Source organism: Syngnathus floridae, chromosome 19 (genome assembly GCF_059516105.1).
Source record: "Syngnathus floridae isolate MCC-2025c chromosome 19, RoL_Sflo_1.0, whole genome shotgun sequence".
Taxonomy (NCBI): domain Eukaryota; kingdom Metazoa; phylum Chordata; class Actinopteri; order Syngnathiformes; family Syngnathidae; genus Syngnathus; species Syngnathus floridae.
This window is the reverse complement of record NC_142431.1, coordinates 7,140,576-7,163,653: the sequence shown is the minus strand read 5'-3', so window position 1 is coordinate 7,163,653 and position 23,078 is coordinate 7,140,576. Positions and strand designations below refer to the sequence as shown.

At 44.0% G+C, this 23,078-nt stretch overlaps 3 protein-coding genes across 18 annotated transcripts; 2 read left to right on the top strand and 1 right to left on the bottom strand.

Annotated features, from left to right (window-relative positions):
* The first annotated feature begins 3,792 nt into the window (after positions 1–3,792).
* On the top strand, positions 3,793–12,174 carry tmem63a (transmembrane protein 63A). 12 transcript variants are annotated; one of them, XM_088362172.1, is made up of 24 exons: positions 3,832–3,929; positions 4,880–4,922; positions 5,399–5,625; positions 5,700–5,779; positions 5,866–5,944; positions 6,030–6,067; positions 6,138–6,280; positions 6,580–6,631; positions 7,866–7,974; positions 8,067–8,137; positions 8,212–8,292; positions 8,420–8,537; positions 8,623–8,756; positions 8,996–9,139; positions 9,207–9,360; positions 9,427–9,533; positions 9,604–9,690; positions 9,970–10,035; positions 10,174–10,336; positions 10,478–10,583; positions 10,936–11,103; positions 11,191–11,306; positions 11,372–11,422; positions 11,501–12,174. In XM_088362172.1, exons 3-24 carry the CDS (start codon positions 5,455–5,457, stop codon positions 11,642–11,644), a joined length of 2,382 nt encoding a protein of 793 aa, XP_088218298.1. In that variant the 5' UTR covers positions 3,832–3,929; positions 4,880–4,922; positions 5,399–5,454; the 3' UTR covers positions 11,645–12,174. The 12 variants fall into 12 exon arrangements, 11 of the variants coding, with proteins under 11 accessions (XP_088218300.1, XP_088218298.1, XP_088218299.1 ...); XM_088362173.1 differs by having other exon boundaries at positions 3,833–3,929; positions 4,883–4,922; XM_088362166.1 differs by having other exon boundaries at positions 3,863–3,929; positions 4,883–4,922; positions 5,466–5,625.
* Positions 12,175–13,593: 1,419 nt separating this feature from the next.
* rsph9 (radial spoke head component 9) lies at positions 13,594–15,463 on the top strand. 2 transcript variants are annotated; one of them, XM_088362350.1, is made up of 5 exons: positions 13,594–14,070; positions 14,154–14,313; positions 14,496–14,622; positions 14,705–14,851; positions 14,923–15,463. In XM_088362350.1, the coding sequence occupies exons 1-5, from the start codon at positions 13,844–13,846 to the stop codon at positions 15,081–15,083; spliced, it is 822 nt and encodes a 273-aa protein (XP_088218476.1). In that variant the 5' UTR covers positions 13,594–13,843; the 3' UTR covers positions 15,084–15,463. The 2 variants fall into 2 exon arrangements, with proteins under 2 accessions (XP_088218476.1, XP_088218475.1); XM_088362349.1 differs by having other exon boundaries at positions 13,595–14,070; positions 14,496–14,625.
* Positions 15,172–22,255, bottom strand: mrps18a (mitochondrial ribosomal protein S18A). Of its 4 annotated transcripts, none has more exons than XM_088362355.1 (9): positions 21,926–22,255; positions 20,868–20,930; positions 18,243–18,315; positions 16,650–16,810; positions 16,476–16,507; positions 16,266–16,370; positions 16,066–16,189; positions 15,737–15,806; positions 15,172–15,661 (listed from the first exon to the last, which is right to left on the bottom strand). In XM_088362355.1, exons 4-9 carry the CDS (start codon positions 16,786–16,788, stop codon positions 15,517–15,519), a joined length of 615 nt encoding a protein of 204 aa, XP_088218481.1. In that variant the 5' UTR covers positions 16,789–16,810; positions 18,243–18,315; positions 20,868–20,930; positions 21,926–22,255; the 3' UTR covers positions 15,172–15,516. The 4 variants fall into 4 exon arrangements, with proteins under 4 accessions (XP_088218481.1, XP_088218479.1, XP_088218480.1 ...); XM_088362353.1 differs by lacking the exon at positions 21,926–22,255 and adding an exon at positions 21,129–21,442; XM_088362354.1 differs by lacking the exon at positions 21,926–22,255 and adding an exon at positions 21,182–21,442.
* Between the last annotated feature and the right edge of the window lie 823 nt (positions 22,256–23,078).

The following is a 23,078-nucleotide window of genomic DNA, read 5'->3' as shown; positions in this document are numbered from 1 at the left end:
GGCATTATTAACATCTGCAGACACATGGATGGGCAAAATGGCAAGAATGTGCAACACTAACACACAAAAGTTGTGTTGGCGCTCTATGACACGCTAGTCGACAGATACCTTGCGCCACTTTTCGACTCGCCTAATAGGTGCGAACTGTAATTGGATTTCACTCTGATACAATCAAACAAACTGATACGATGCTGCCAACTTGTCATCGTGTTCCGCAAATCTCCACCAGTTGGGGCTCATCTATTGGGCTTCACATCTTATCTATTTCAGGTGGTCCCGGAACTCATCCCCATGGTAAACAAGGGTTCAGAATACAGCCTGTAGTCGACCTGAGGTGTGACCACAGAGAGGGATGCAGATAAAGTTGCTGGACAACAGGCATGGACGGACTTTGAAGCGCTACCGCCATCAAGCTTTTGTCACCATCTGGGCGCCATTTGAAAAGCATCAGCTCTGGCTCCCTCTTGTAAACAAGGGATGCGACCCCAAACAGGCCACTCTCACTATATGGGCTCTTTCTGGCAGCTGCGGACCCCCACGACCCAGCCCAAAATGGCGAGGACTGCAGCCAAAAGGGATTAAAATGCACACGGCATGCACAATGCATGTTAAGTCACCGTTTAACTGGATGACACCAGTGAATGCTTCAAGGATCTAAGGATGAAATAAACTATTGCGCTACAATTAAGTAAAAAAAGTTTTATGACGCACTGACATTCAACAGCACAGCCACAGTAGCGGGTTACAAATGAAAACAGTTGATACAAAGTGCATAGAGAGAATGGACCCACGTGCATTCGTGTACTACAACTGTATGGTGCTACTGGGATAATGACATGGAAATTATATGATAATGCTATGCTAATCTGGCAGCATTATTCTGCCCACCGGGTACCAGGAGGCAGAGCAATCTGACTCAAATACACACATTCACACACGTGCACAACGCCACCCCCCCTAAAACACACACACACACACACGCACACACACCCGCACACAGACGCGCGCACACACACACACACACACATGCACACGCACACACCACAGGAGAGTTGCCTAAGTTTGTCAAAATATTGATAAAGGAAATATATAGGACATGGTAGTTGTGCAAACTTAAAAAAAAAAAAGTAAATTAAAACATAATTTTAAGATTAATTTTTAACTGTTGATCACGTAGCCTGTATAACATATAAAGGGACTATAAAAGGGTTTTCTAGAGGTTAATTCTGAAAAAGCAGCTAAAAAAATCAAAATGATTGACTACGGAAATGACATTGAATGAAACAGCGCCTCTTCCTGGATAAACATGCAACTGCATCATTTACTGTACATGGTACACCTTTTAAATTTCAAAGCAAAAATATGTTTTGTCTAAAATACAATCTTGGTTAAAACACAGTACATACAAACTGGATTCGGTTGAAGTTGGGAAATTGTGTAAAATGTAAATAAAAACGAAATACAATGATTTGAAAATCCTTTTCAACCTATATTCAATTGAATACACTACAAAGACAACATATTTAATGGTCAAACTCTTAAAGTTTATTTAATTTTTCAAATAATAATTAACTTAGAATTTCATGGCTGCAACACGTGCAGTAGAAGTTGGGAAAGGGCATGTTAACCACTTCGTTACATCACCTTTCCTTTTAATAACACTCAATTAACGTTTTGGAAGAGAGGAGACTAATTTTCTTAGCTTCTCATGTGGAATTCTTTCCCATTCTTGCTTGATGAACCGCTTCAGTTGTTCAACAGTCCGGGGTCTTCCCTGTCGTATTTTACGCTTCATAATGCGCCACACATTTTCAATGGGAGACAGGTCTGGACTGAAAGCGGGCCAGGGGAGAACCTGGACTCTTTTACTTCGAAGCCACGCTGTTGTAACACGTGCAGAATGTGGCTTGGCATTATCTTGCTGAAATAAGCAGCGGCGTCCATGAAAAAGACGTTGCTTGGATGGCAGCAAATGTTGCTCCAAAATCTGTATGTACTTTTCAGCATTTATGTTGCCTTGACAGAAATGTAAGTCACCCATGCCATGGGAACTAATGCACCCCCATACCATCACAGATGCTGGCTTTTGAACTTTGCATTGATATCAGTCTGGATGGTCCGCTTCCTCTTTGGTCCGGAGGACACGACGTCCAGTGTTTCCAAAAACAATTTGAAAAATGGACTCATTAGACCATGAAACACTTTTCCATTGTGCATCAGTCCATTTTACATGAACTCGGGCCCAGAGAACCCAGCGGCGTTTCTGGATGTTGTTCATAAACGGCTTTTGCTTTGCATGGTAGAGTTTTAACCCGCACTTACTGATGTAGTGACAAACTGTATTTACTGACAGTGGTTTTCTGAAGTTTTCCTGAGCCCATTTGGTGATATCCTTTACACACTCATGTAGGTTTTTAAGGCAGTGCCGTCTGAGGGATCGAAGGTCACAGTCATTCAGTCTTGGTTTCCGGCCGTGGCGCTTAAGTGGAGTGATTTCACCAGATACCCTTTTGATGATATTATGGACCATAGATGTTGAAATCCCTAAATTCCTTGCAATTTTGCTTTGAGAAATGTTGTTCTTAAACTGTTCAACTATTTTCTCACGCAGTCGTGGACAAAGTGGTGAACCTTACCCCATCCTTCCTTGTAAATGACTGAGCATGTTTGAGGAGGCTCCTTTTATACCCAATCATGGTACCCACCTGTTCCCAATTAGCCTGATCACATGTGGGATGTTCCAAATAGGTGTTTGATGAGCTTTTCTCAGGTTTCTCAGTATTTTTTGCCACCTTTCCCAACTTCTACAGGACGTATTGCAGCCATGAAATTCCAAGTTAATTATTATTTGGCAAAAAACAATTAAGTTGATCAGTTTGAACATTAAATATGTTGTCTTTGTAGTGTATTCAACTGAATATGGGTTGAGAAGGATTTTTAAATCGCTATATTTTGATTTTATTTACATTTTACACAATTACCCAACTTCAACCGAATCTGGTTTGTACATTCAATTTTTTGTGACACACAGCACACCACCTGTGAGAGGCAGTGTGGTGCCACAGAGCAAACTAAGAAAAAGTCGAGTAGAAGAAGAAAGCGAAGAAGCTAGGCTAAATATTAGCTCATCTGGTAACTGCAGTTTCAGTCGCAAATTCCTCTCCTTGTTATGGAGTGAATGCTCGGGAGACATATTGTGCAAACACAAAACAACTAGTTGCTTCTCTATTTATTCCAACAGCTTCAGCGAACTTCCTAATATGCTAGCACATATCATTTCACAATCACAAGAGAGCTTGGGCTCATCTTATTTCTGTAATCACACACACACACACACACACACACACACACACACACACACACACACACACACACACACACACACACACACACACAAACTGAAGGGTTGCTATAAAAATATTGAACAGTTTTAAAGCGAAGTAATTACTGTAAAATAATATGGTATGCAAATGAAGCAGTGTATTAAGTTAATAAAGACTAGATCCATTCAGCAGGAAAACGCTCTTCCTTCCTTCCTGACTGTCACAGTTTTTCTTGCCTCCCCCTCTCCCCCTAAGTGGCCGTGATTGACAGGTGGTCTATATCCACGCAATATCGCCCAGCACACGTTCCTATTCCCTCCCGGAGGCTTCATCCGCTGGTCAAATTAACCTTCCGTGCCTAGGGGAGGGGAGCGACGCCGACGTGAGGCCCTGCGTGGGCCAATCAGCAGGTGATTAGGCCGGGGGCGGGCGGGGTGAGGGGTCACCGCAATGGGGCCATCGCAAGCCTGATTGGTTTCAATCAGCGGCCGGTCGGGAGGACAGCTGGGAGCTGAGCCGCGCCGTGCGCTAATCAACGTGTCCCACAGTGAGGCATGAACACTCTCACTTGTGAGCGCACCACACAGCCACAACATGAACATCGGTGTGAGTACACATTGACATGGGACGAGAAAGACACAAACACACAGCAGGCAAAATTGAACAGTGTGGGTGGAAGTCTATAAACATCACATAATCGGAAGCTGGAGGGGGGAAGGCTGCACAACCGACAATGTTACAGTAAATTGAATGACTAATTGCATTGGCTTCATTAATTTGACCATGTGATCTGCGCCCGTGACATTGCTTAGTGATGCTTCGTCCCACACAAATCTCTACACATCTCCCAAATGGCTCAAATGCGGAACCAGCCGCATTCTGCCCGCCGTGTCGGATATGCCATGCTAATCCTTGCTTAAATCTTGGTCAAACCTGCTTCCAAAAGACTAATCGTGAAGTCGCAAACATTTCATTTTGGCTTTTTGCGGCTTTCTTGGTACTTTCTTGGCCCAATGTTCTGGTCACATGAGATTGATCGTGTTCTTAAAGTAGAAAACATCACGTCACGCTTTGGGTTTTTCCAGCTTTTCATGGATTTTTCCTCCCCCAGCTCCCCTGATATCTATTTATTGTTTATTTGAAAACTCATTTGGGCTCGGATAAATTAAAAAAAATCCAAAACAAATTTGAAAAATTGATCAGTTGCCCATACCTGATTTATCTATTTTCATTATGTTTACATTGATTGGCTCCAAATGTCTTTAACTCGACATATGCGTACTAGTTTACTCATACCTTTAATTTTATGATAAACGATTACTTTCGATTGCGCTTCCCGATTTCACGTGACATTTGTACTCTTGGCAGCTGTCGACAGTCTGCGCATGCGCGGAACCTGAAGTGGGACGGGCTGCACACAGCCCTCTTTCTCCACGGCTTTAAGTTTACTTTGCGGCTCAGCTATACAGGCGCAAACAGTACAAGGCAGGGTGGGTTGCGGTTCTCTCGGCCACGTAAGCAAGCCAAACACGCCGTGTGTCTCCTTTTCTAACTAGCAGGTCAAGTTTGGATGGCGGATGGGGGTGACTTGTCAGTAAGGTAAGAAAAGTTCTGCGATCATCTATCTCCGGTTCCGCTTTAGTATTTCGTTGGCTTTCGAAACTTTTTTTCCCAAATACCACCACGAGTTTCTTGGTGTGTGTTTGTTTGTTTGTTTGTTTGTTTGTTTGTTTGTTTGTTTGTTTGTTTGTTTGTTTGTTTGGGGGGGAGGGGGAGTCACGAGAATACGTCACGCAAAAATGGCATAAGCGCCTGTTGTTTTGAATTCTTGAATATCACTCTTCCACTATAAGACGACCTCTCGAGCGAGCCGCGTAAATGCAGAACTCGTGACTTGCGGCGCGAGGGTTCAGTTGAGGCGTGGAGCGAAGAAGTTACACGAGCAAAACGCATCAACGTGCGTAACCAAACTCCCGTGGTCCGAGTTAGAGAGGAAAACTTTGCAAGTGTAGCAAATGTACTCACACTCCAAATGGACTTGAGCATAAACTAGAAATGATTTTGTTTTCATTTAGAGAGTAGCCGAATATTGTGCTCTCAGAACTAACTGTCAGTTCCCCGGCCTGCGGTGATGTCATCGAGGTGGTGGGAGCAGTGGACCCTAGTGGGCTCAAACAGCACCACTGGGTCTAGCGGCCCCAACGACAAGACCTGCTTCAACAGCACGCAGAATACCGTCCTGAATGGAGGCAACTTTGGGGGCGTGCCTGTGGTGCTGCTTCTCAACTTTAGCTTCTTTTTGGTACGAGCTCCCGTTTGTAGCAGTTAAGTTATGGTTCTGTAAAATGGATGGACTTTTGTCTTTTGGTCCTACAGGTGTTGCTGGTCCTGTTCTCAATTATACGGAGGAAGTTCTGGGACTACGGACGCCTGGCATTGGTTGCGGACAGTGAAGGGTTGGTTTTAAATTAGACGATCAATTTCTTGGTTTGGTCAAAGTGTGTTCAAAGAATTGCATTAACACTCAATTTTTATGTTTTAGGGTCAACGGGTCGGGACGCCATCAGTACAAACACACCTCGTCCTGTGTGTCCAATACGGATGACCTCGAGTATGAAATGGTTCGTAGATTCAAATCATTTATAACAATAGTCCAAAGTAATATGTCGCACAATCTGAACATCTATTTTGTGTGTCATTCTTAAGGGTTTCTGTTCTTGGCTGCCTTTCATCCTCAGAATGGAGTGAGTTTCCTTTGTCATCTGATTGGCGGTCAAGTCCCGATCCCTTCTAAATAACGTTTGTCTTTGTCAGTGACGAAAAAATAAAAGCCAGATGCGGCCAGGACGCCGTTCACTACCTGTCCTTCCAGCGTCATCTGGTCATCCTTTTGCTGGTCATTACGGTCACCTCCCTCTCAATCATATTGCCCGTCAACTTGACGGGTGACCTGCTAGGTGAGGTTTGGTGCCTCAGAATTTTACTTCACTTCAAGGTTACACAGTCACCAGGGATAAAAACGACACTACTAGATTGGCTTCCCCTACACTGCATTGTATTGAGTCCTTTGAAAGTGGAAGAAAAAGTCCCTTTAACGCTGCTTCTCCTTTTGAGAAGACTGATGCCAGTTAATTATGTAAACACACCTTACAACAGCGTAACAGCTCATATTCTAATGGAAAACAACTGAATAAGGTACAACAAAGTAAAAAGAAGACTCACAGCACACTTTTTCTATCCTGATTATGTCTTTCAGGCAACAATCCAAGGAGTTTTGGAAGAACGACTATTGGGAATCTCCAAAAGGGGTACGCAGCACAAAGTACAATATAATCTAAGATAGGATGTAAAAATTTGTGGGCTGCCACTTGCTTTCTTGTTTTTTCATGACGCTTATTAACAGTAAACCAGTAAAAAGTGGTGTCCCACAAGGCTCTGTACTAGGTTCGCACATATTTACATAATACAGTGTAGCCTCGGTTTTCGAACATAATCCGTTCCAGAAGGTTGTTCGAGAAGTGAATCGATCGAATTCCTAATCATATTTTCCCAAATAATGGGAAAAAAATTAATCCATTCCAAGCCCCCCCCCCAAAAAAAAAACCCTGCATTTTTTAAGCATTTTTTCATTTGCGCATTTTTGTCCAATCGCGCAACTGCAGCGCGCTGGTCGCATTATTGTGACAGAACCGTCGCTGAAATTTAGAAAATATTTTTAAAGTCCCGATGCACTTTCCAAAATTTAAGTGGACATCAGTGCGCAGGGAGCTTAATCTTGTCCGATTGCGCAACTGCAGCGCACCGCTGAACGCGCAACTGTTGCGCGCCGCCGACCGCGCAACTGCACCGCGCTGGTCGCATTATTGTGACAGAGCGGTCGCTAAAATTTAGAAAATATTTTTAAAGTCCTAATGTACTTTTCAAAATTTAAGTGGACCTCAGTGCGCAGGGAGCTTAATTTAGTCCGATCGTGCAACTGCAGCGCGCCGGGTGCTCAGTGTCGCATTGCTTTAGGATGGCTTTACTGCTCCCACTTGCTTCCTTTGGAGGCATGAGTTGATGCAATCCTCAGAGTAACGAGAACGTAATAACGAACGGAGTCAGTTGGCATGCGGGTCTCACGAGGTTCGACAACCGAATTTCGTCCGACATCCGAAGCAAAAAAATCTCGAATTTTTTGTTCGAATACCGGTTTGTTCGAGAACCGGGACGTTCGAAAACCGAGGCTCCACTGTATCTCAATTGCTTGCCATTGCAGGAGTCAACAGATCAACAAGCCTTGCTACTCAGTCCAGATATCAAAGTGTTCTTCATGCAAATATTTACTGTAATTATGACTTAACTACTGGTTAGCAATAGACTATGACACAGTCAGATTCACATACGGGTTGCCACTATAGGAACAGAAGCGCGATGTGAAACAAGAACCTCCTGTTTGGAGGTACTAAAGAAAGATACGCATGAAATGGTGCTTAAGAATTTTATAATAACTTAAGTGCACAAAACATTCGGTAGTGTATTGACTGTGGTTTCTCTCTTCAGAAACGACTGGTTGTGGCTTCACACAGTTTTTGCCGTCCTATATCTTGGCCTCACTGTTGTTTTGCTGCGACACCACACATCGCAAATGAAAGGCATGGGTCAAGACATAGTGAGTCTCAGCCGAACATAAAAACATAAAATCAGAATTTGATGCTTAAGATTAATTTAGGCTGGATAGTAATCCGCCATGTTCATATGTAGGCACGAAACACCTTGTTTGTGACCTTGGTTCCGAAAACAGCGACAGAGGACGACGTAAAGACACATTTCACGTGAGTTTGCGTGACACTCGCAAGCTAGCAAGAGTACTGCGTTGTTCCTTATTGTTTTCTGTACTTTTGTACAGAGAGGCGTACCCCACCTGCCGAGTGTGTGCGGTCAACATTGCCTATGATGTGGCCAAGCTCATGCACCTTGATAAGGAAAGGTAAGAACACAAGGGTGTCATAACAACTACATCGGCAAATTAGTTCAGGCATCTAAACAAAAACACCGACACGATTCAATGAAAGCTGTGACAAACATGCAGAGTTTTGTTTTTTTTTCACCTCAAGGGTTCGAGCTGGAAAAAACCTGCGTTATTACGAGCGTGTTCTGGAGAAGACGGGACAGCGGGAAACAATACATCCCAGACTCTGCGGTTATCTCTGTTGCTGCGTCAACTGTGACAAGGTATATGACTAGAATTAAAAATAAGCTTCAAGATGATTGCCAGCAACTGTAATCACTTGTGGTGCTCACATGCATCTTCCCTCAGGTGGATGCTATACAATACTACAGCACCAAAGAAAAAGACCTGTTGGAGGAGGTCAGGCAGCAGGTGGAAATGGTGCCACAGCGCTCCCTGGGGCTTGCCTTTGTCACCCTTCAGACTGAAGCCATGGCTAAGTAGTGAGTAATCATTTAACACACCGTCACATTGGTGTCAGCTGGGAATCCATATTAGAACCCAGTCCAACACTGTCAGCACTGCTAAGCGGCATTAGCCGTCACAGACCCAGTCTGATGTGTTTGGGCCCAGGGCCAAAATTGACTCAACTCTTTTCTGGCATAACGGGAAAGCTGGCCGCTTGCCATTGCTGAAAAGTTCATCATTCCTGTCACTAACGCCTGTCCTCCATGCTCATTAGTGTTTTGAAAGACTTCAATGCGCTGGAATGCGGTGGCACGAGTTGCTGTTGCGGCCGACAGCCTCAGCCATCCAGCAAGAGTGCGAGTATCAAAGTGAGGAGGTGGAGGGTCAGCTTCGCGCCCCATCCCAAAAACCTCTATTGGTAAGGCTGCTGCATCGTGAATAGAATGGAGCCTGGCAACTCACATCAATGTCCACTTTCTGTCCAGGGACCATCTGTCAGTGCAGGGTTTCTCCTGGTTCTTGCGCTACATGATGCTCAACTTCCTGCTTTTCTTCCTGCTCACCTTCCTCACCACCCCCACCATCATCATCAACACCATGGACAAGTTCAACGTCACCATGCCCATCTATTATCTGAACGTACGCTCTCGAGATCGCCACGGCCTGTCAGGCTTCAAATCTGACCTCTCTCCCGCTCCCCCACAGAACCCAATCATCAGTCAGTTCTTCCCGACCTTCCTACTGTGGTGCTTCTCAGCACTGCTGCCCACCATCGTCTACTACTCCACACTGGGGGAAGCCCACTGGAGCAGGTGTGATGCTTCATTGGTGGGCTAAGTGATGTGGCACTTTGGACTGAATCATCCCCGTGTGTTCTTTCAGGTCCAGCGAGCAGCTGAGTATGATGCACAAGCTTTATTTCTTCCTGCTCTTCATGGTGCTCATCCTTCCCTCGCTCGGACTCACCAGGTAATTGCAAAGGGCTTCACGCTCCACAAATAACTGTTGCGGTTGTTTGCATTGTGAATTTGTTTCAAAGACAAATTCTTTGAAAGTTTTCAAAAAAATGTACATATTTGTCAATACATTATTTGGTTCGTTTATTGGAAACGCAGTTTGTATATCAGTTTTATTTAAAACATATGTACCAAACTATGATATATTTTTTTGGGTTGAGGCATACAAGTAATTTTCTCTCTCTCGCTCTCTCCCTCGCTCCCCCCCCCCCCCCCCCCTCCCTCCATGTAGTCTTGCCTTGTTTTTCCGCTGGCTGTTTGACAAAGAATTTCTAACGGATGGGAAGCTGAGGTTTGAGTAAGTTCCTCTCACGGTTGCACAAATGTCCTTTTTACTGACACCTCTTGGTAACTGCTCTGCATAATATGATCACATTCTGCTCTATCCATAATGTTGACATGTTATTTTACTCTAAACAACTCTCTTCCCGACTAGATGCGTTTTCTTACCTGACCAAGGTGCCTTTTTCGTCAACTACGTGATCGCGGCGGCCCTGGTGGGCTCGGCCATGGATCTGATGCGATTGCCCGGTCTGCTTCTGTACATCATCCGCCTAGCATTTGCCCGCTCAGCCGCTGAAAGGAAATACGTCAAACAGGTCTGTGAGCGGCCACACCGAGACTATACACACAGTCTAAATGTTTTGCTCAAAAGGCCAAATAAACGATATTCAAGGAATATTGCAGCCGCTTTTATTTTTCTGTTTTATTACATGACATTCTTTTATTTCTATTGCCAGAACCAAGCCTATGAGTTTGAGTATGGTGCCATGTATGGCTGGATCCTGTGTGTGTTTACAGTCATCATGGCATACAGTGTCATTTGTCCCATTATTGTGCCTTTCGGTGAGTATGACAGCTGACATATGCACATAGAGAATATTCGGTATTCTTGAGGTCCGAGGCTCATTTACTTCGTAAACACAATAGCTAGATGAATTAAAAATGAGCCGTAGTCTTATCACAAACATCCACCTCAAATGCAGTAGGTTACAAGTAAGGTAATTCTTCGTATGGGAAACAAAGATGTGTACTTCGTAGCGAGCCTTGTGGAACGCCACCAGTTTTAGTCTACTGGAACAGCAGCTTGCTCGCGAATTCTTGCATCTTTACTTAAGCCCCAAATGTGGTATGCTAGGACCAATGTAAACTGAGGATGCCCTTTTAAAGGTTTTTATTGCCTGCATGTCCCAACGAGGTCTCCTATACATGACGTTGAAGCACCTGGTAGACAAGCACAACTTGTACTTCGCCTACTTGCCGACACGTCTCGACCGCCAAGTCCACCTGAAGGCTGTGAATCAAGCTCTGGCCGCGCCCATCATCTGCCTAATATGGCTTTATTTCTTTTCGGTCCTTAGAACAGGTTAGTGACATGCAGTGGCCGAAAACAATGGCATCTTCCAAACAATTATTAGCTAGTAGCAAATATTAAAAACCTCTGACATTGCAGGTTTCTGGGCACCCACTTCTCTGTTTACCTTGGTTGTGCTTGTCGTCACCATCCTCATCTGCATCAGCTACACCTGTTTTGGCCATTTCCAGTATCTCAGTCCGCACAATTACAGGGTGAGCGAGATATTGTGTCACATTTCTTCATCTGGTGACACCTTTTGTGGTCTCTCTTAACATAGGTGAAGGAGGAAGATGAGGACACACCTGAGGGAGAGGAGGAAAACACCATGGTAAATGTCATAAATACAACCTCAGTAAACATTCATCAAGTTAGATTTTTTAAGCATCTTTACGTATTGTTTTCATAGGTTTACCTACCCAGAGTGCTGAATCCCAAATCGTCAGCGGAGACTCCAAAGGCGACTCAGGCCTGGCATTCGTACGGTTCCACAGAGGGCAGCCTGCAGCATAGCCCCTCTCCTGAAGAGGACGACATCACCGAACAATCTTAGTTTGACATCTTGCATTAACCCGGCCATCAAAGGACATAGGGGTGTGATGACATTGTGTCAAATATTAACGCAGGGTAAAGGATGCCATTTGTTTGATATCAGAGGGATGTGTTTACAAGAAAGCAAACTTCTGGGCCTTTGTGATTTGTTGCCAAAAAAATAAGCACATCCTTGTTTGAGGAAAAAGAAAAGTGGAATGAATGTCTTGAGAAATGATGAATGAAAAATAACAAATAAGCGTTACTGATACCAAAGATGTAAGTGAGCGATTTATGATTCAAATGGACCTCTGCCAAGGGGGAAGCACTTTGTGTTATAATAATGCACTTTATGTCACACATCTGTTATTTATGTACACGCTGAGTTGGGATTACAAATCAAACAGACAGACTTTTTTTTACAAATTTTTCTTTTGGACCGTTTAAAACAAATAACACAAAAACTTTATTTTGAGATTTTCTTTTGTTACCCTCCCAATTTTTTTTTTTAATTTTGTAACAAATTAAACTTTTTTTTCCACAATTTAAAAAGCATTTTATGTGCTTCATTATTATTTTGGGTAAAAAAGCAAACCTTTGAAATAATGAGCATACTGTGCCATAGGAGGGCGCACCAGCGAAACCTTTAACTCTTTCAATGCACAGACAGACAGACTTGACTGAAATTTTAAAACCTTGGTATGTGGCCCATTACTGGACAATAGTGCCTGTAGCTCCGCCCCCTCACCTGATCTCTCACCACTGTCAAGCCCCTCTTGTACTTCTGCCATTTCCCCCCTTTTTTTACCCTCTCTTTCTCATCACACGCTTCCCACCAGGGCTGACTGAGGCCTCCACTAGTCTGTTGTCATGTAAAGACTTTGGGCCACGCTTGATTATCACACTTGTTATGCTTGGGCAGTGGAGTGCTGCCCTAACAACGAACATATGTAGGTTAGTAGGTGACATGAAAAGACTGACCCCCACCCCAAGGCTACTTGGCACTGATCAGTGAGCTTGAATGGGACATTGACAGATGTAAACAACATAGATTGCACAGAGTATAATCCATAAGAAATTTGGCTTGCGCTGGAAGGACTGCTGGAGTCGGTCTAATTTCAAACATTTGTTAAGCATTCTGGTTCAACTCAAAACACAACAGGTCAACTCTCTTGAGTTGTGCGTAGGTGTGCAACCCAGTGCGTCCAGTTTCTCTCTCAATGCATTCTTGCCATTGTTGTTTCTGTGCTTTTGTGCCACACAGACACCATTATTTTGTTGCCTGCTTTGCCTCTCTTTCAGCATTAACTTCATCCTGGACTCCCAGGCCATTGAGAGCCGCAATGTTTTTTCATATAAAGTGCATCAAATAGGAATTAAACAGAGTTTAGTGCACAGGTTTCGCCCACGTGTCAGCGCCGAGATCGATGGCCATGACCCCTGAGCCAACAAGTGTGTCTGGCAGCGACATGCTAAGTGACGCGGTCTCGCCTTTTGTGTGGCGGGATTAGTGTCGTGGCAACGCCGGTCGCCCGGGGCGGTGGGTTTCCTAGAACGGGCGGGACCGCCACCGCTTCCAAGTTCTCTTCCTATCCTGTACCAAGTGGGATTGGACCAAGGTCTGCTGTGAAGTGGACACTAGGAGTATATACATATACACATGCATACACATATAGTGGGAAACGTAATTTCAATCTATTTGTGTGTCTTGACATGTGAAGAAATTGACAATAAAGCAGACTTTGACTTTGACATACGTAAAGATATATACACAAAAAATATATAACCATTCAGTGGTATTTAGATAAGCACTGTGTATCTATTGAATTACATCATACCATAATATATCATTTTAATTTAGTAAGATTGAGAAGACACTAGAAATACTGCTCTTTCTCTTGGGCGGTGCCGACATATTTAAATATTTTGACGTTCCGCCACGTCATCATTGCTGCTGGGCGAGCACCAACCAATGGTTTGTGTAAGCGTTGCCATGGTGACCCGGAAGCAACGCTCCGGCTCGCAGGACGAAAAATTGACGCTAAAACCATTACTAGTCCATAGAAAACTTTCGAGAACGAAGCATTAGCTAATAATTTAGGACGAGTGAGTTTACTGACACTATAACGACTAAACTCCATGCACGGAAGCGTTGTCCGGTGGTGGCTAGCGAGGTAATAACGGCCCAGACAGCCATTATAACGCACGAACAACAATAACAATGGACGCTAATTCGTTATCTTACTCGTTGGAGCTGGTTGCGGGCAGCGGGTGCATTTTAAACACCGAGCAAAGGGCAGCTCTACAAACGTCACTGATTATTTTGAAGAAAAACTACAAGTTCAATCGAGTGTTGTTTTGGGGCAAGATACTCGGTTTAAAGGAGCACTATTTCATCGCTCAGGGGAGAAGGGCTGACGAGCTTAAGGACACGCAGCATTTCTACAGGTGACACGCATATTGAATTTAGTATTGAATTCTTTTCAAACCGCACGTTTGTCTTAATGATTCATTCTGGCCTGGGCTTCTAGCTTCAATTGTATCGACTGGTTCCTGATTCCCACGACCACGGCCGAAATGATCACGGACGTGTCCAAAACAGCAAAGGGTCGATTCGAAGGCGACCCATCATTTGTGTACGAGTCCCGACAACAAGCAGAAAGACACGATCCTTCGGTGGAGGAATCGACAGTGAGTAATTAGCACAGTTTCAGGTCGGTTTTTGCATACAAGTAAATTGAAAGTATTTGAAGACTGTGACAAAATAAACCACATTAAGGCACATTTGGCAATGAATGGAGAAAATCAGATGGACACTAAATAGAATACATGTGAACGGAATAAATCTAGTTTGGATTTGCACTCGTGTTCAGACCAAAGTGACGGAGGAGACGAGGCTGGCTGTGACAGTTCACCACATCAACGAGGAAGCCTCCGTGGTGCCGCGGGGCGCCTTCATCAACAGCACGCACGGCATCGTCCAGATTAATCGCAGCTTTGGCGGTGAACGTGGCGTCAATCACTTTCACGTGCGGACACAGAGATGCTCGGCGGGAAAAACTGAACGCAATGTCTGTCTCAGGTCTCTCCTACACCCAGGCGGGGAAACTTGAAAATTTTCTTCATTTCTCCCAGCCCAAGAACTTAAAAAAGAAATCCCTGTGGGAAATGGCCGATTTGAACCCTGCTTTGGACTTCCTGGATCCGCTGAGTGAGGACATTCCAAAAGGTGACAGTGAGATGTGAGGTTCACCGTAGGTAATATTGTAATTCATTGTTTCAATATTTCTGCCTGTCTAGGATCGTGGAGTCTTCAGTTTGAGAGTGCCAACAAGGTATGCGTGATTCGCAGCTTGTTGTGGTTGGGCCTAACCTTCTATCACGTGCCCATGACGCCACTGCACGGGTTCATCTACATCGGCTACGGGACCAAAAATTTGGACCTACCGTTCATGCTTTAAAAGAAAGGTGTAGAGTTCTGTATGACTAAATGTATTTGTCTTATTGTTTCATTCAATTTGAATCATTATAAAAACAATGAAAACAAAATCAACATTACATCCCAGATTTTATTTACCTGACGATATTACTTAACCACTTTGAGGGCTTTTTTTTAGAAGATCAATAAAGTAGATGGAAGATGTCATGCTCATAAAAATAAGAATGTAATATAAACAGTTGTTGCATCTATTTGCCTGGAGCAAACAGACAGCAATCAAAATGACTACGTTTTTTCCCCTACATTTCAGTCCTCACAAATCATGCTAACTTTAGATGCAACTCTGAGTTTGTTTTTTGTTTTGAAAATTACATGCAAGGCTGGATTAAATGGTCTAGACGAGTCCTCACCCTGATTTAAATCTGTAGTTCCAGCAGCTGCGATACAGGCATCCTTCAGTGTTTAGTGTAAATGGGCCTGGGGCCATAGCGCACGTTATCCTTGAGCAGGGGGCTTCCGACAGCCATGCGTTTCTTGCACCATTTTAGCCCGCGTTTGTAGATGGGCTTGACTGATTTGATGGACCAGCGGGTCAGGTATCTGGAAGAAGATGAGACAGACTGAGGATTTAGTTTAAAACATAATATTCTGTGTGTGACAAAATGTTGGCATCACCTGTTGAGTTGTGGTTTGGGCTTTGGAATGTGGCCCTCTGGAAGTTTGGGTCTGTGGTCGGGAAGCAAACCTTGGGCCCAAAATCAAAATAAGATCTATTGTTTACGCGCAGCTGATAGCGTCATAGGCTAATGCAGGAGTAATGTCATACTGTGATAATAGTAATTTATGAAAAATACTTGTATGGCAGTAACTGAGCGCACTGTAAACATTTGTGCATATGGTATTCTATGTGAAACACCACCAGCATCTATCCACAGGAGTTCCTGCAAAGGTATTTGGCCACGAATATAAAGTATCACGGGAGTGAAGGAGGCATCAGTACGCACCTGCCCTGTGAGCCATTTGCACACACACGGCAACTTTGCGATGCTCCTCAGGACAAAGACCTGTGACTCTTTTGGGTAGCATCCCTCCATCTGACCTGATGAACTGACTAAGTAGCAACACATCCTGTCAAGGTAGAGGAGGAAAAAATATTTTAAAGGTGACTCGGTTTATTTATATCAATCACAGAATAGATATTTACCATGTAGTTGTATTTATGCTGCAGGTTCCATCTATAAATTGGACACTTGGCACTGGGGTTTGGAGGGTCAGGTGCGGCTGCAGTTTCCAATATTTTTCCTTCAATCTGGCAGACATTTGTATAAATTAATTGGGCACATTAGAAATGAATTATACACACACACAATAATCATAATGCACTGGATATTATGATTGTTTACATGATACTTACAGTCACCGTTCTGTCCTCATGCTTTTCCACGACTGTAGAAATAAACAGAGGAAACATGTTACTTGTAGTGCTTCAATATTCCAATCGTTGAACAATTAGAGGGAAGCATCTGGATGAAATTGATGTACCAGCGCGCGCGCACACTATTCTAAAAGTGGCATTAAAACATCTCACCTTGCCGGATTCCTCTCCTTAGACAGACTGAATGCAACAGTTGCGGTGTCTTTTGCAGCGCAGCTAAATGTCCACTTATACCGCCGTTAAAGGTCGTAAACGAGCTCCAGACGGACCGCAGCAGACCGCAGGCCGCCATCTTGGATTTTTGACCTTGCCCGCTTCCGTTGACGAGATTAAAAACAGCGACATGAAAGGTCAGGATGTGTAACTGCAGCCACTGGGTGAGGTAAAAAGAGCGCGTCATCCGAAACTGACAGCCAAAACAAAACATTTTACTTTTTTTATAGTTAGGTCTCTCTCTCTAGAGTGACATTCGAGCATGGGAAATGTGAAAATACACAAATAAAATTCAATTTTGTTATGTGCCTATTTCTATAAAAGGATGGATGGATGTGTGGCTCTGTTAAGCCTTTAGGCAATGGATAATTGAACACAAATGAAACAGCAACACATGTACACACACAATAGTACTTTAGTACTGTAATGTACAGTAGTCTTTTCCTCTGGCTATATGAATAACACCGATTTTTCTGCACTATACTGAATAAATAAAATGGACTTGACATGACTTCAATTACCACCCAACTTTACAAACACAATCCACGTGATTTTCTCGAATCCTTTCTTGGCTTTCAAGCAACAGTTTACACAGCCAAGCGGAAATTCCTTTTCAATCTCAAGATTTATTGACACCTATAGGGACCTTTATCAGAAACATGTCCCGCGGTAGGCTGTGCAAGTTGGGTCAAGAAGTAAATCAGGCTGATCTACGATCACAGCTTTGAAGCAGAATAATGGCTCAAAATTAAACACATGGGAGAATAATACGATACGTAATCTGAGGGAAAGTCCTCGCCATAAACGGTTAAGTGTGAATATCAACAATGTAAGAACAACTTCAAGCACATGTCTTCAATGACTTAATAATGCGCAAGGGGAATAAATTCTAAAATTTATGGCATCCTTTTTGTGTCTGTGTTGTATACAATCTAAAAACAAAGATGAAGTCAGCCTGTTTTGCTCATGATGGACAGGGGGTGAACAATATGGTCAACAGCGATTGTGAAACAAGATGAGGCTCTGTTTTGCAAACCAAAAAATGCTGGTTCGGTCTTTAAAAAGAAAAGACTCGGGGGAAGGGGGGGTGATAGAGTTTTTCTTGCTCTTGAGAACACAGCGCTTTTAACTATGTTTTTGTTTGCCGATATCGCCTTGTCGGATCTGCTTGCATCGTGCCAGCAGGCATTTTAGCTCGACTTTTAATGTCTCAAATGTAAAATCTAAACAAAAGATAATAGCACCGCAGGACACTGGACGCATCACTGGGAACCAGAAAAGTTTGCTAACAAAAATAATGGATGAACAATGAACAGGGGTCTTGTGTATTTAACTCTCAATGTAAACATGAGAGTAAGATAATGCTATCGGGAGTCTTTGTTTTGGTTATTTCTAGCCTCGTATTCTCAAATGCTACGATGACAATTGCGATTGAGGGCAACAAGAGAACAAATGAATAGCCTTGCTCATGTAAAATGGCTAGCAAAAATTGCTACGTTAGCTAACAACAACTGGGAAAAAAAATACACTTACCGGTATGTGATTTTTTTTCCGGATTATATGCAGAATCTGGGTGTCCAATATTAGTCCAATATTATCGTCCAACCTTAAAGACAAAGAAAGAAACATTCTTATGTTTATTCAGTGCTAGATAAATTCTTGTTGACACGATGGATAAGGTGCGTGTGTCACCACTATTTCATGTACGCACCAAGTAAGCACTTTTGTTTTCATATAATTTGGTTTACACAGACGTACAGAAAACAGAGAACTAAATAAAAGCCAACTGAGAGGACAACAAGGTAAATCTGGACAGGGCACGAGTAGCTGAACAGGAGCCTCCATTGTGACTCGGCATGCTAAATACAAACACGACACCAGAAGGGACATGTTGACCACCGCGGTTCCTCGGGGTTAATGGACAAATAATGGAACAGATCCCTCATACGGCGTTTGAAGCGTGGAGAGAGGCGCACTGAGATGCAAATGGGATCATCTCATTTGCGTCGAAGAGAGGCCTGATAGATTAGCATTGGGCCGCCGTCACAGAAGCGCCACTGTGTCACATGCTCTTCACATTGAAGCCGTCGCATTCCTGGAGGGAAGTCCAAAATATTGCGTCTAAAGTGTCTGGCCACCTCCTCGCCCGCCTTTGATATTCAAATGAAACATGGCCCCGTACAAACAGGCGCCGCAGCCAAAGTAAATCAGATAGGATTCCCCCTCAGATGAAAAGAGCTCGGCTGACATTCTCACAGTGAGAGGCGAGAAACAACCCAAGCGATGTTGCTTCGATGTCATGGTGGGAAGTTATTGCTTTGTGGAAAAGGTTAGTGTTTTCACCTCACTTCCCAGGGCTCAGCGTGGAGCGAGCAGATGAACTGAGAATCTCGGCGCGCACACACAAAAATGAATCCGCCCCACCCGGTGGCCGCCTGCATTCCCCATTTATTGTCATGCTGCTCGCTTTGTTTGACCATGAACGTTTTCGGTGCGCAGAAAAGGCCCTGATGGCTCGGGCATCTGCTGAGGGGCCCCGAGACGCCAAAAGAGCGGAGCTGGCATAGGCAAGACTGCTGGGCATCGCACGGTTGGAAGAAACACCCCACTGCCATCTCCATGTAAACAATAACAAATCGGGTTGCCACATGTTCTAACCGCTAACCCACTGCGCTGCCCTAAACGTTCTTGCGTTTGGACCCCCCCCCAAAATTTGGCATAGATGGAAAGTGACATTTTTGGAAGGATGTGGGCAAGATTTGCCTCATCCCAAAAGCCGCGCCATTGACTCATTCCCATGCGGATGGAATGCAAAGATTTGCTGGCGACCAGATTGATGGTATGCAATTAAGGGCCCGACTGTCACTAAGAGGCTTTGCTGCGTGATTAACTCGCAAGGTCCGTTGCATCCAAAGAGGTCAACTGAACACAATTAGCCTATTTCAAGGGGATGACTCGGGTGGAAGGCGCCCGCTGCTCAGAGGAGGAGGGAAAAAAAAGCGGACAAGTGGAAACAGGTTCGGACCAAGATCAAGGCTTCCAGCTCATGTGTCACCGTGTCGTCCCAGTAAAGGTTCCGTGAAGGTGACAGGAATCTTTAAGCACCATCCCCGCCCCCCTTTTTTTGTCTTCTCAGCCACTAGTCTTCCCACACTAATCAGGACGCGGGCTTCTTCAGTCGATGTGTTGCTTTGAAGAGGCTCTTATCCTTATTTCCCCCCACCGGCCCCGTTGGCCCGGCTCTCTCTTCCAAGCTCCCCCTGCCTCGCTAGCTCTCGCATGAACACATTCCCTGCGTCAGGAAGGCCTCCGAATCCAATTTTCATGCAGGTTGCATTGCCAGTGATACAATGGCTCCCATAGCCCCAAAAGAGGGCCTCTTTCAATGTTTTGAAACACTTTTTCAATCTTCTCCCCCCCATGACGAGGATTTTGAGGGGCGCTCAGACCACGTCCACATGGGACGGCTGAGTAAGTGAGCGTACGGAAAATGCCGACCAGAGTGACGACGGAATATTGGCAGTGTTTTTGATATCTGAGCGATTACAAACTTCAGGACCATTGTAAGCCAATAAATTACAAATCATTTTGGTTTTCAGACATGAACATTGATGGTTTCTGTTTCTGGTTAAAAACCGTGTTGCGTAAAGCGACCAGCAGTCTGCTAGACCACCTGCGGTTAGCGTCTTCCTCTGCTTGAGTTGTGTTTGTGCGACCTTTCAAAGGGTCACCTCCCCTTGGCCCTCAACGGTGTCTCAGAAAAAGTAAATCAACAAGAAAGCAGAAGGGGTGATGCAGGGGGGGATTGACGCTCAGGTTTTAGCTCCTCTCTAGCCAGTAAACTCCCAGCAGGGGGCAGTGGTGATTCTCAGGTGGAGCTAACAAATGAAGAGCCAACCACCAGATGAGAATATGAGAGGTCATTATGACAGCTACAAAATTAGGATTGTACCTCTCAGTCTCTGGCAGTGTCAATCAAAAATGAAGCATTCAGTCTACGTATGTACCTACAGAATGTAGTGTATGATACGGTTGGTAAGCTACAGCGGTCAAGTCAAGAGCTTTGCTGCCTGGCTGCTTAATGAAGAGACGTTTGGACTCGGACAAAAAAAAGAAAAGCAAGATGTGATGGAACAAAAGCAGTGAAAGGAAACCAACCTCGTGTCCTTCCACGTCCCATTCACTGGCTTTTCTAAGGACCAAATCTTCAGTAGACTTCCACTGTGGGCAAACACAGGAAGAGGAAATGCATTGGTGGAACTGCTTTGTCATGGGGGAGTGCATAAGAAGTCTTCGAGAATCTCACCAAGAATCAAGTGAACAGATTAAAAAAAAAAAAAATTCAATTCAAATACATAAAATTTGTTATTTTGCAGATATTGTGCTTTAAAAACAATCCAGATCTTATTTGTTTCCCACCATGGCTGACGTTACGACGAGCACCAAGGGACTTTCTATCTTGTGTTGCTCACCGCAAGAATTGTGTGAGCCAGATGAACTGCAAACATCACCGGGTAACTTCAAGTGGAGAATACAATTACGGAGAGGATACTGTAAAAATCAGTGGACTGTGTATTGAGCCTTGTGGAACACTCTCAAGGAAATACTACCTATTTATTTGGCATAAGCCAACTGTTGAGGGATAAGTCTGAGGTGACTTGATGCAATTTTCTTGAAAATGATGGTCAAAATCTGAATTTGAAGGCATTCCTCGAGACTCTTTTACTGATGTCGTCTTCAGAAGTCCAGCAGATGGTTCAAATTACTTCTGTGAACGTTGTATACATTTGTTGTCAAAGTTGAATTGTTCACCGGGCTCTTCTACAGGCCATGCATGGTCCTGAAGACCAAATCGTCCTTGAGAGCTCGACAGGTTGCCTCCTTGAAGTTGTCCTCTGTGCCAGCGATATCAAATAAAAACGGCAACATCTGATCACTGAGCCTTAGATGACTTTGAGCACAAGACGTTGTAATCCGTTCAAACAATGTGATAATTGGATTTACTCCGAGGAAGAAAAAAAAAAGAAAAATGAAAACCAAACATCTGGCCCATGTAGATTGAATTCCCTACAAAGCAAAAAAAAAAATGGTGCACAAACCATACGCTCCAAGAAACAAAGTTGGCCGCGAAGCAGGAACAGTGTGATGATTTATAAATCCCCAACATCTCATATCATCACAGGAAGAACAATAAAAGGAAATCTTCACAATCTCACCAGGGCGCCCCAGGCTCGTATCAGGGATCTTAGAGGATGATGTCAACCGTGCAAAAATTAGACGTGATCACAGGATTTTTGTTTAGTTTTTTTCTTTTTTTGCCGCCCATCCGCCGCAACAGAACAAACGGCGTCCTCCCTGCTGCTCTGCGCTTGTTTAAAGAACAGCTCGGACAAATGTGGGCTGTTTTCTCTTTGCGGCGGTCGGTGCAATGATCCCAAACACAAGGGACCTTTATGGCGGCTGAGAGGGATTCAAAGCAGCAAAGTGAAGCAAAAGAATACAGAGTTCTCTCGGCTGACTTGATCCATTTTGTGGCTAGTAAACACCCTGTTGTCACCCCTCCCCCCAAAATAAAAACCACAAAAGCATCAAAGAAGGTGACTGCTCACGACTGCCACCTAGATCACCTGAAGGGAACAAATACTTGATGCGGCGTGTTTTGTGTTGATGCTCATAAGTGCTCCACCTGTTCTATGTTAAAAAATCTTTTTTAAAATAAAAGCGCCATATGTTTTGATCATTACCGCATCTCATCGAATTACTTATTTCACCGGCAATCTGATGATATTTGATCTGAGGCTTTTTTGCTTGGATGCCTGGTACATTTCCTAAAATATGCTGATGATGGCGCCGCGGATGGCCGCCACGGTGAGTCGCTCTCTGTTTCTTTGTCTTATTTTGTGTGTTTTCTGTGTCCTCTGCTGTCCATCCCGGATCACTTTTACCAGAGAAGCGCTGTTAAACATCGGACAGTCTTCATTTTTCACATGTCCTGAGTGTTGTTAGTCACCTAAATGTTGAACAAAGGCTGTGATATACCAAAGTCAAATTCCTTGTTTGGCACGTCTAAACATGGCGAATAAAAATTCTTGAATCTTGAATCTAAAACTTCTTTTTATTATAACTTACGGGAATGTCCAACGCATATTGTTTGAGTCTCATGGCTGGCCTCAGCAGCACAGAAAGACCGTCCTACTTCAGGTTACCATACAACCTGCCCGCAGCACAAATGTGGCTCTCATTACTGCAGTTGTAAGAGCAAACCTCGGGAGGCGGCGGGTAATGCGAAACAGATATTCTGTATCTTTATTACAACACTTCCAAGGAGGACGTGCCTACTGAAGGTGAGCCTTCTCCCTCAAGTGCTAT